The sequence below is a fragment of the Oncorhynchus keta genome, chromosome 29, assembly GCF_023373465.1.
Source record: "Oncorhynchus keta strain PuntledgeMale-10-30-2019 chromosome 29, Oket_V2, whole genome shotgun sequence".
Lineage (NCBI taxonomy): Eukaryota > Metazoa > Chordata > Actinopteri > Salmoniformes > Salmonidae > Oncorhynchus > Oncorhynchus keta.
In genome coordinates this window covers 7914720-7927409 of record NC_068449.1, presented here as the reverse complement: position 1 = coordinate 7927409, position 12690 = coordinate 7914720, and the positions used below count along the sequence as shown (strand labels likewise).

The 12690-nt window shown below is 44.5% G+C and overlaps 1 protein-coding gene across 1 annotated transcript in view; it reads right to left on the bottom strand.

Moving 5' to 3' along the window:
• The window catches only part of LOC118362269 (transcription cofactor vestigial-like protein 2), an 18604-nt gene extending 7041 nt beyond the window's left edge, over positions 1-11563 (bottom strand). The window contains exon 1 of the mRNA XM_035742471.2: positions 11088-11563. Within this exon, the coding sequence (XP_035598364.1) occupies positions 11088-11174 (87 nt within the window). The 5' untranslated portion in view covers positions 11175-11563. The remainder of the gene's footprint in view (positions 1-11087) is intronic.
• Between the last annotated feature and the right edge of the window lie 1127 nt (positions 11564-12690).

Below are 12690 nucleotides of genomic sequence, written 5' to 3'. Positions count from 1 at the left end.
ATTGGCTACATCAACATTTTGTGAAGCCGAAACAACCAAATAGGTTGCTTTACAACAACAATAAAAAATTAAAAAATACAAATCTGTAACGATTTCCTTTAAGTACATACCCATAACGCATTCAGTACACATCTACAAGCATTTCCTGAACACGTTATAACAGGTCCTAACTTGATTATTAAAGGGTCATGAAATATATCCAGAGCAGATTTATAGAGCATTCATGGCATGCTATAGAAGAGCTCATATTTACAAGAGCTCATATTTACAAGAGCTCATATATACAAGAGCTCATATTTACAAGAGCTCATATTTACAAGAGCTCATATTTACAAGAGCTCATATTTACAAGAGCTCATATATACAAGAGCTCATATTTACAAGAGCTCATATTTACAAGAGCTCATATTTACAAGAGCTCATATATACAAGAGCTCATATTTACAAGAGCTCATATATACAAGAGCTCATATTTACAAGAGCTCATATTTACAAGAGCTCATATATACAAGAGCTCATATTTACAAGAGCTCATATTTACAAGAGCTCATATTTACAAGAGCTCATACAGTGGGCAGAAAAAGTATTTGATACACTGCCGATGATACACTGCCGAAAAATCCAGAAAATCACATTCTATGATTTTTAAGTAATTAATTAGCATTTTATTGCATGACATAAGTATTTGATACATCAGAAAAGCAGAACTTAATATTTGGTACAGAAACCTTTGTTATGCAATTACAGAGATCATACGTTTCCTGTAGTTCTTGACCAGGTTTGCACACACTGCAGCAGGGATTTTGGCCCACTCCTCCATACAGACCTTCTCCAGATCCTTCAGGTTTCGGGGCTGTCACTGGGCAATACGGACTTTCAGCTCCCTCCAAAGATGTTCTATTGGGTTCAGTTCTGGAGACTGGCTAGGCCACTCCAGGACCTTGAGATGCTTCTTACGGAGCCATTCCTTAGTTTCCCTGGCTGTGTGTTTTGGGTCGTTGTCATGCTGGAAGACCCAGCCACGACCCATCTTCAATGCTCTTACTAAGGGAAGGAGGTTGTTGGCCAAGATCTCGCTCCATCCATCCTCCCCTCAATACGGTGCAGTCGTCCTGTCCCCTTTGCAGAAAAGCATCACCAAAGAATGATGTTTCCACCTCCATGCTTCACGGTTGGTATAGTATTCTTGGGGTTGTACTCATCCGTCTTCTTCCTCCAAACACGGCGAGTGGAGTTTAGACCAAAAAGCTCTATTTTTGTCTCATCAGACCACATGACCTTCTCCCATTCCTCCTCTGGATCATCCAGATGGTCATTGGCAAACTGCAGACGGGCCTGGACATGCGCTGGCTTGAGCAGGGGGACCTTGCGTGTGCTGCAGGATTTGAATCCATGACGGCGTAGTGTGTTACTAATGGTTTTCTTTGAGACTGTGGTCCCAGCTCTCTTCAGGTCATTGACCAGGTCCTGCCGTGTAGTTCTGGGCTGATCCCTCACCTTCCTCATGATCATTGATGCCCCACGAGGTGAGATCTTGCATGGAGCCCCAGACCGAGGGGGATTGACTGTCATCTTGAACTTCCATTTTCTAATAATTGCGCCAGCAGCTATTGCCTTCTCACCAAGCTGCTTGTCTATTGTCCTGTAGCCCATCCCAGCCTTGTGCAGGTCTACAATTTTATCCCTGATGTCCTTACACAGCTCTCTGGTCTTGGCCATTGTGGAGAGGTTGGAGTCTGTTTGATTGAGTGTGTGGACAGGTGTCTTTTATCCAGGTAACGAGTTCAAACAGGTGCAGTTAATACAGGTAATGAGTGGAGAACAGGTGGGATTCTTAAAGAAAAACTAACAAGTCTGTGAGAGCCGGAATTCTTACTGGTTGGTAGGTGATCAAATACTTATGTCATGCAATAAAATGCAAATGAATTACTTAAAAATCATACAATGTGATTTTCTGGATTTTTGTTTTAGATTCTGTCTCTCACATTTGAAGTGCACCTATGATACAAATTACAGACCTCTACATGCTTTGTAAGTAGGAAAACAAGCAAAATCGGCAGTGTATCAAATAATTGTTCTCCCCACTGTATATACAAGAGCTCATATTTACAAGAACTCCTATTTAGTTATCTTAATAGATGCGTTATTACAATGACAGCATAGTATCACCTTCTCCGCTATGCAATCTGGTTTCCGAGCCGGTCACGGGTGCACCTCAGCCACACTCAAGGTACTAAACGACATCATAACCGCCATCGATAAAAGACAGTACTGTGCAGCCGTCTTCATCGACCTTGCCAATGCTTTCGACTCTGTCAAACACCATATTCTTATCGGCAGACTCAGTAGCCTCGGTTTTTCGGATGACTGCCTTGCCTGGTTCACCAATTACTTTGCAGACAGAGTTCAGTGTGTCAAATCGGAGGGCGTGTTGTCCGGTCCTCTGGCAGTCTCTATGGGGGTGCCACAGGGTTCAATTCTCGGGCCGACTCTTTTCTCTGTATATATCAATGATGTTGCTCTTGCTGCGGGCGATTCCCTGATCCACCTCTACGCAGACGACACCATTGTATACACTTTCGGCCCGTCATTGGACACTGTGCTATCTAACCTCCAATCGAGCTTCAATGCCATACAACACTCCTTCCGTGGCCTCCGACTGCTCTTAAACGCTAGTAAAACCAAATGCATGCTTTTCAACCGATCGCTGCCTGCACCCGCATGCCCGACTAGCATCACCACACTGGATGGTTCCGACCTTGAATATGTGGACACCTATAAGTACCTAGGTGTCTGGCTAGACTGCAAACTCTCCTTCCAGACCCATATCAAACATCTCCAATCGAAAATCAAATCAAGAATCGGCTTTCTATTCTGCAACAAAGCCTCCTTCACTCACGCTGCCAAGCTTACCCTAGTAAAACTGACTATCCTACCGATCCTCGACTTCGGCGATGTCATCTACAAAATTGCTTCCAACACTCTTCTCAGCAAACTGGATGCAGTTTATCACAGTGCCATCCGTTTTGTCACTAAAGCACCTTATACTACCCACCACTGCGACTTGTATGCTCTAGTCGGCTGGCCCTCGCTACATATTCGTCGCGAGACCCACTGGCTCCAGGTCATCTACAAGGCCATGCTAGGCAAAGCTCCGCCTTATCTCAGCTCACTGGTCACGATGGCAACACCCATCCGTAGCACGCGCTCCAGCAGGTGTATCTCATTGATCATCCCTAAAGCCAACACCTCATTCGGCCGCCTTTCGTTCCAGTACTCTGCTGCCTGTGACTGGAACGAATTGCAAAAATCGCTGAAGTTGGAGACTTTTATCTCCCTCACCAACTTCAAACATCAGCTAGCTGAGCAGCTAACCGATCGCTGCAGCTGTACATAATCTATTGGTAAATAGCACACCCATTTTCACCTACCTCATCCCCACAGTTTTTATTTATTTACTTTTCTGCTCTTTTGCACACCAATATCTCTCTACCTGTACATGATCATCTGATCATTTATCACTCCAGTGTTAATCTGAAATATTGTAATTATTCGCCTACCTCCTCATGCCTTTTGCACACATTGTATATAGACTCCCCTTTTCTCTGTGTTATTGACTTGTTAATTGTAACTCTGTGTTGTCTCTTCACACTGCTATGCTTTATCTTGGCCAGGTCGCAGTTGCAAATGAGAACCTGTTCTCAACTAGCCTACCTGGTTAAATAAAGGTGAAATAAAAATAAAAATAAAAATCAAAAAGTGTGCTTCTGCCATACCAGGGTTAAGAGAATATGCCAAAAGACCAAACGTGTGATTATGTGATCATGTGATTACCAAACAAAAATTATGCTGATACACTATATTTACAAAAGCATGTGGTCACCCCGTCAAATTAGTGGATTCTGCTACTTTAGCCACATCCATTGCTGACAGTTGTATAAAATTGAGCACACAGCCAGGCAATCTCCATAGACAAACATTGGCAGTACTGAAAAGTTCAGTGATTTTCAACATGGCACCGTCATGGGATGCCACCTTTCAACAAGTCAGTTTGTCAAATGTATGCCCTGCTAAAGCTGCCCCGGTCAACTGTAAGTGCTATTATTGTGAAGTGGAAAAGTCTAGGGGCAACAACGGCTCAACTGCGAGGTAGTAGGCCACACAAGCTCACAGAACGGAACCGCCAAGTGTCCTCGGTTGCAACACTCACTACCGAGTTCCAAACTGCCTCTGGAAGCAAAGTCAGCACAATAACTGTTTGTCAGGAGCTTCATGAAATGGGTTTCCATGGCCGAGCAACTGCACACAAGCTTAGGATCAACATGTGCAATGCCAAGCGTTGGCTGGAGTGGTGAAAAGCTCGCAACCTTTGCATTCTGGTGCAGTGGAAATGAGGAATAACGCTTCACCATCTGGCAGTCTGACGGACAAATCTAGGTTTGGCGGATGCCAGGAAAAGCTCCTTGCCCCAATGCATAGTGCCAACTGTAAAGTTTGGTGGATGAGGAATAATTTTCTGGTGCTGTTTCTCATGGTTTGGGCTCCTTAGTTCCAATGAAGGGAAATGTTAACGCTACAGCATACAATGACATTTTAGACAATTCTGTGCTTCCAACTATGTGGCAACAGTTTGGGGAAGGTCCTTTCCTGTTTGAGCATGACAATGCTCCCGTGCACAAAGTGAGGCCCATACAGAAATGGTTTGTCGAGATCGTTGTGGAAGAACTTGACTGCCCTGCGCAGAGCCCTGACCTCAACCCCATCAAACACCTTAGGGATGAATTGGAACACTGACTGCGAGCCAGGCCTAATCACCCAACATCAGTGCCCGACCTCACTAATGCTCTTGTGGCTGAATGGAAGCAAGTTCCCGAAGCAATGTTCCATCATCTATTGGAAAGCCTTCCCAGAAGAGTGGAGGCTGTCATAGCAGGAAAGGGGGGACCAACTCCATATTAATGCCCAATGAGCAGGTGTCCACATATTTTTGGTCATGTAGTGTATATAGCCTGTACTAGCCCCATTTCCCACCACAGATCGGTACATACTGTAGACCCGTGTCTTCCCATCTTCTTCTCACTGAGGTCAATGTCGCCTGAAGATTCTCACATGGTTAAATCCTCAGGGTAAATTTGAACAGATCAAATCGTGTAGTTAAAAGGATCATATCATAACTCCTTCACAACTCATTAACAGTCCTTTTTCCACATCACAATTAGGCCTAAGTTGGTCATACTGATCTATAACATGAAAGGTTTATGTACGAATTCTATGCAGTCAAAGTCAAGTGAACTATTTGTTCCCATTCATAAAGCGTTTATAGCTAAGCACTTCATGGTAATTAACTGTGCAGATTGCCACTCTGATCTAGAACACGAACATTCAAAGTTGATGTATGAATTCACATTGTGGGGATCTTCATGAACATTTGACCTCAGTGGGTAGAAGAAGGTAAGTCACAGGCCTATACTGGTCTGTGGGAGAAATGGGGCAGGCACAGGCTATATCATCAGCATAATTCTCCAAATGTGGTTTGGCCTTTTGGCAAATTCACTAACCCTGCTTTGGAAGAAGCACACTTTTGAGAACAGCCATTATGGTGACAGTACGCTGTCATCATTATGATGCATATATATATACAGTGCCTTCATTCCTACCCGTTGACTTACTCCATATTGTGGTGTCTTACGAGCCTGAATTTAAATCTCACTCATCTACACATAATACCCTTTAAATTACAAAGTGAAAACGTGTTTTCAGACATTTCTGCCAATGTATTGAAAATTATATATAGAAATATCTCATTGACATAAATATTCACACCCCTGAGTCAATACTTTGTAGAGGCAACATTGGCAGCAATTACAGCTGTGAGTCTTTCTGGGTAAGTCTCTAAGAGATTTCCACACATGGATTATGCAACATTTGTCAATTATTATTTTCAGAATTCTTCAAGCTCTGTCAAATTGGTTGTTGATCATTGCTAGACAACCATTTTCATGTCTTTCCATAGATTCTCAAATTGATTTTAGACAAAACTGTAACTCGGCCACTCAGGAACATTCACTCTCTTTTTGGAAAGCAACTCCTGCGTAGATTCGGCCTGGTGCTTTAGGTTATTGTCCTGCTGAAAGGTGAATTCATCTCCAAGTGACTGAACCATGTTTTTCTCTAGGATTTGTCCTGTGCTTAGCTCCATTAAGTTTATTTTTTTATCCTGAAAAACTCCCAAGTCCTTAACAATTGCAAGCATGCCCATAACATAATGCAGCCACCACTATGCTTCAAAATATGGAGAGTGTTACTCTGTAATGTGTTGTATTGGATTTGCCCCAAACATAACACTTTGTATTCAGAACAGAGAGTGAATTGCTTTGTCACATTTGTTTGGAGTATTATTTTACTGCCCTGTTGCAAACAGGATGCATGTTTTGGAATATTTGTATTCTGTACAGGCTTCCTTCTTTTTGCTCTGTCATTTAGGTTAGTATTGTGGAGTAACTACAATGTCACTGCCATAACAAAGGGGCTGAATACTTATTGACTCAAGACATTTCAGCTTTTCGTTTTCAATTAAAAAACATAATTCCACTCTGACATTATGGAATATTGTGTGTAGGCCAATGACAAAAAAAATCTACATTTAATACATTTTAAATTTAGGCTGTAACATAACAAAATGTGGAAAAAGTCAAGGGGTGTGTATACTTTCTGAAGGCTCTGTATATATATATTATAACAAAAAAAATCTCAGTTGGGGTCTCACTTTACTGTTGAGAGTTAGAATAGTAGAATACACAAGGTGCACTCACTGACGGTCACTCAACTAGCCCATGTTAGTTAAACATTTGTAGATTGGTAAATTAGTCTAGATAGTCTACCCAGCTATCTAAACGTGTAGTAATCATGGAAGAATTACTCAGGAGCCCGGCGCCGACAGAAATGGCCGCCTCACTTTGCGTTCCTAGGAAACTATGCAGTTTTTTGTTTTTTCTTACGTGTTATTTCTTACATTAGTACCCCAGGTCATCTTAGGTTTCATTACATACAGTCGAGAAGAACTACTGAATATAAGATCCGCGTCAACTCACCATCAGTACGACCAAGATTATGATTTTCGCGAAGCGGATCCTGTGTTCTGCCTTTCAACCAAGACAACGGAATGGATCCCAGCCGGCGACCCAAAAAAACGACTCCGTAAAAGAGGGAAACGAGGCGGTCTTCTGGTCAGACTCCGGAGACGGGCACATCGTGCAACACTCCCTAGCATTCTTCTTGCCAATGTCCAGTCTCTTGACAACAAGGTTGATGAAATCCAAGCAAGGGTAGCATTCCAGAGGGACATCAGAGACTGCAACGTTCTCTGCATCACGGAAACATGGCTCACTGGAGAGACGCTATCGGAGGTGGTGCAGCCAGCGGGTTTCTCCACGCATCGCGCCGACAGAAACAAACATCTTTCTGGTAAGAAGAGGGGCGGGGGCGTATGCCTTATGGCTAACGAGACGTGGTGTGATCACAGAAACATACAGGAACTCAAATCCTTCTGTTCACCTGATTTAGAATTCCTCAATCAAATGTTGACCGCATTATCTACCAAGAGAATTCTCTTCGATTATAATCACAGCCGTATATATTCCCCCCCAAGCAGACACATCGATGGCTCTGAACGAACTTTATTTGACTCTTTGCAAACTGGAATCCATACATCCTGAGGCTGCATTCATTGTAGCTGGGGATTTTAACAAGGCTAATCTGAAAACAAGACTCCCTAAATTGTATCAGCATATCGATTGCGCTACCAGGGCTGGAAAAACCTTGGATCACTGTTATTCTAACTTCCGCGACGCATATAAGGCCCTCCACTGCCCTCCTTTCGGAAAAGCTGACCACGACTCCATTTTGCTGATTCCTGCCTACAGACAGAAACTAAAACAAGAAGCTCCCACGCTGAGGTCTGTCCAACGCTGGTCCGACCAAGCTGATTCCACACTCCAAGACTGCTTCCATCACGTGGACTGGGATATGTTTCGTATTGCGTCAGATAACAACATTGACGAATACGCTGATTCGGTGTGCGAGTTCATTAGAACGTGCATTGAAGATGTCGTTCCCATAGCAACGATTAAAACATTCCCTAACCAGAAACCGTGGATTGATGGCAGCATTCGCGTGAAACTGAAAGCGTGAACCACTGCTTTTAATCAGGGCAAGGTGACTGGTAACATGACCGAATAGAAACAGTGCAGCTATTCCCTCCGCAAGGCTATCAAACAAGCTAAGCGTCAGTATAGAGACAAAGTAGAATCTCAATTCAACGGCTCAGACACAAGAGGTATGTGGCAGGGTCTACAGTCAATCACGGACTACAAGAAGAAAACCAGCCCAGTCACGGACCAGGATGTCTTGCTCCCAGGCAGACTAAATAACTTTTTTGCCCGCTTTGAGGACAAAACAGTGCCACTGACACGGCCTGCAACAAAAACATGCGGACTCTCCTTCACTGCAGCCGAGGTGAGTAAAACATTTAAACGTGTTAACCCTCGCAAGGCTGCAGGCCCAGACGGCATCCCCAGCCGCGCCCTCAGAGCATGCGCAGACCAGCTGGCCGGTGTGTTTACGGACATATTCAATCAATCCCTATACCAGTCTGCTGTTCCCACATGCTTCAAGAGGGCCACCATTGTTCCTGTTCCCAAGAAAGCTAAGGTAACTGAGCTAAACGACTACCGCCCCGTAGCACTCACTTCCGTCATAATGAAGTGCTTTGAGAGACTAGTCAAGGACCATATCACCTCCACCCTACCTGACACCCTAGACCCACTCCAATTTGCGTCCACAGACGATGCAATCTCAACCACACTGCCCTAACCCATCTGGACAAGAGGAATACCTATGTGAGAATGCTGTTCATCGACTACAGCTCGGCATTCAACATCATAGTACCCTCCAAGCTCGTCATCAAGCTCGAGACCCTGAGTCTCGACCCCGCCCTGTGCAACTGGGTACTGGACTTCCTGACGGGCTGCCCCCAGGTGGTGAGGGTAGGCAACAACATCTCCACCCCGCTGATCCTCAACACTGGGGCCCCACAAGGATGCGTTCTGAGCCCTCTCCTGTACTCCCTGTTCACCCACGAAAAGCGTGGCCACGCACGCCTCCAACTCAATCATCAAGTTTGCGGACGACACAACAGTGGTAGGCTTGATTACCAACAACGACGAGACGGCCTACAGGGAGGAGGTCAGGGCCCTCGGAGTGTGGTGTCAGGAAAATAACCTCACATTCAACGTCAACAAAACTAAGGAGATGATTGTGGACTTCAGGAAACAGCAGAGGGAACATCCCCCTATCCACATCGATGGAACAGTAGTGGAGAGGGTAGTAAGTTTTAAGTTCCTCGGCACACACATCACAGACAAACTGAATTGGTCCACTCACACAGACAGCATCGTGAAGAAGGCGCAGCAGCGCCTCTTCAACCTTAGGAGGCTGAAGAAATTTGGCTTGTCACCAAAAGCACTCACAAACTTCTACAGATGCACAATCGAGAGCATCCTGGCGGGCTGTATCACCGCCTGGTATGGCAACTGCTCCGCCCACAACCGTAAGGCTCTCCAGAGGGTAGTGAGGTCTGTACAACGCATCACCGGGGGCAAACTACCTGCCCTCCAGGACACCTACACCACCCGATGTTACAGGAAGGCCATTAAGATCATCAAGGACAACAACCACCCGAGCCACTGCCTGTTCACCCCACTATCATCCAGAAGGCGAGGTCAGTACAGGTGCATCAAAACTGGGACCGAGACACTGAAAAACAGCTTCTAACTCAAGGCCATCAGAGTGTTACACAGCCACCACTAACATTGAGTGGCTGCTGCCAACACACTGATGACACTGACTCAACTCCAGCCATTTTAATAATGGGAATTGATGGGAAATTATGTAAAATATATCACTAGCCACTTTAAACAATGCTACCTAATATAATGTTACATACCCTACATTATCCATCTCATATGCATATGTATATACTGTACTCTATATCATCGACTGCATCCTTATGTAATACATGTATCACTAGCCACTTTAACTATGCCACTTTGTTGACATACTCATCTCATATGTATATACTGTACTCGATACCATCTACTGTATCTTGCCTATGCTGCTCTGTACCATCACTCATTCATATATCTTTATGTACATATTCTTTTTCCCCTTACACTGTGTATAAGACAGTAGTTTTGGAATTGTTAGTTAGATTAGTTGTTGGTTATTACTGCATTGTCGGAACTAGAAGAACAAGCATTTCGCTACACTCGCATTAACATCTGCTAACCATGTGTATGTGACAAATACATTTGGTTTGATATCATACTAACATGGCATAGGTCATAGTGAAATGTGTATAATTGCAAGAAATTAGCTTTAAAACGGGAACAATGTGTCCCCACCCTATGGCAAAACGTTTAGAATAGCAGGAAATAGCTGTAAAATTGCACACAAAACATTCTGTAAAACAAACTCATGTGATTACTTTTTGTTAGTAAAATACCTTTTTTAATAACAGATCCCTCTGTGGGTATTAAATTATAGTTTTTAATCCCAGTTAGAGTTAATGTGAGGTAATGTCTAGCGGTTAATTAAACAGCTAATAGGCTTATGTGTTTGTAGATGCTGAGATAATGAAGCTATAGCAACCAATGTGATAATGTTTGGGGTCATTTTTGCTTGTTTTTGCTGTTCTCGAAATAGCATTTTATAGTTTTAAAATGTCAGTAAATAAGCTTAAACTCTCTATTTGGTGTGGATCCCCCCGTCCAGACATCACTAAAACTCAGACCCTGGTTACCGCCCTGTATACCTAAATATGAGCTCTTGCATATCATGGCAGGATATATTTAATGAACCTTGTCGCCCTGTTGTAATACGTTGATGAAATGCTTATAGATGTGTAATACATGCTTTACGGATACGTACGTAGTCAACGTAAATAGTTACCCAAAAGTATTCCCACAATGCAAAGTTTTTCTCGCGCATTTAATTCATTAACTGGAAACCTTTCCAAAGCGCCTCCTTACCTGGAAGTTGTTGATGAACGCGGGAGTGGCTGGCGCGTGCGGTGCGTAATGTCCATGGACTGGGTACATAACATCCAAACAACTCATGGTAATGGCACGGTGTCCTCTCCGGGCAGGGAAGGGAAGTGTAGCGCTGTCGTATGGAAACCGACGTTGTGACAGAGACACAACATTCCGTTCGCTAGCAGCAATGCAACGAACTAAGCAGGGCGCTCCAGCTCCGTCAGTGGCAATGCAACGAACTAAGCAGGGCGCTCCAGCTCCGTCAGTGGCAATGCAACGAACTAAGCAGGGCGCTCCAGCTCCGTCAGTGGCAATGCAACGAACTAAGCAGGGCGCTCCAGCTCCGTCAGTGGCAATGCAACGAACTAAGCAGGGCGCTCCAGCTCCGTCAGTGGCAATGCAACGAACTAAGCAGGGCGCTCCAGCTCCGTCAGTGGCAATGCAACGAACTTAGCAGGGCGCTCCAGCTCCGTCAGTGGGCAATGCAGGGCGCTCCAGCTCCGTCAGTGGCAATGCAACGAACTAAGCAGGGCGCTCCAGCTCCGTCAGTGGCAATGCAACGAACTAAGCAGGGCGCTCCAGCTCCGTCAGTGGCAATGCAACGAACTTAGCAAGGCGCTCCAGCTCCGTCAGTGGCAATGCAACGAACTTAGCAGGGCGCTCCAGCTCCGTCAGTGGCAATGCAACGAACTAAGCAAGGCGCTCCAGCTCGGTCAGTGGTAATGCAACGAACTAAGCAAGGCGCTCCAGCTCCGTCAGTGGCAATGCGCAGCAAGCAGCACGAGGCTTGACATCACCCCAGAGCGCGCTCTCCACTACTGCACGCAACAACAGCTGTGCTCTCAGATTGTGCTGAGAGAGGTTTATAGAACAAAACAGACACAAGAGTGTCCTGTACATCTCGACCCCACCCAGTAGTGGTTCCCCCCTAAAATAAATGTTTGGATTTGTAATGTGTTTACATATTACATCACTATACTGTATACAGGACAATAGGCTATATTGTGTATACACTGAGTATACTAAACATTAGGAACACCTTCCTAATATTGAGTTGTACCCCTCTTTTGCCCTCATAACAGCCTCAATTCATCAGTGAATGGACTCTACAAAGTGTCACAAGCGTTCCACAGGGATGATGGTCCATGTCGACTCCAATGCTTCCCACAGTTGTGTCACATTGGCTTGATGTCCTTTGGGTGCTGGACCATTCTTGATACACACAGGAAACTGTTGAGCAGCGTTGCAGTTCTTGACACAAACCGGTGCGCCTGACACCTACTACCCCGTTTAAAGGCACTTAAATCTTTCGTCTTGCCCATTCACCCTCTAAATGGCACACATACACAATCCATGTCTCAGTTGTCTCATAGCTTAAACATCTTTCTTTAACCCGTCTCCTCCCCTTCATCTACACGGATTGAAGTGGATTTAACAAGTGACATCAATAAGGGATCATAACTTTCACCTGGATTCACCTGGTCAGTCTATGTCATGGAAAGAGCAGGTTTTCTCAACGTGTGTACACTCAGTGTATGCATTGTAAGCTATGCCTATAACAGGCCTATAGCCTAACCTGTTTAGGAACTATAATGTTGTT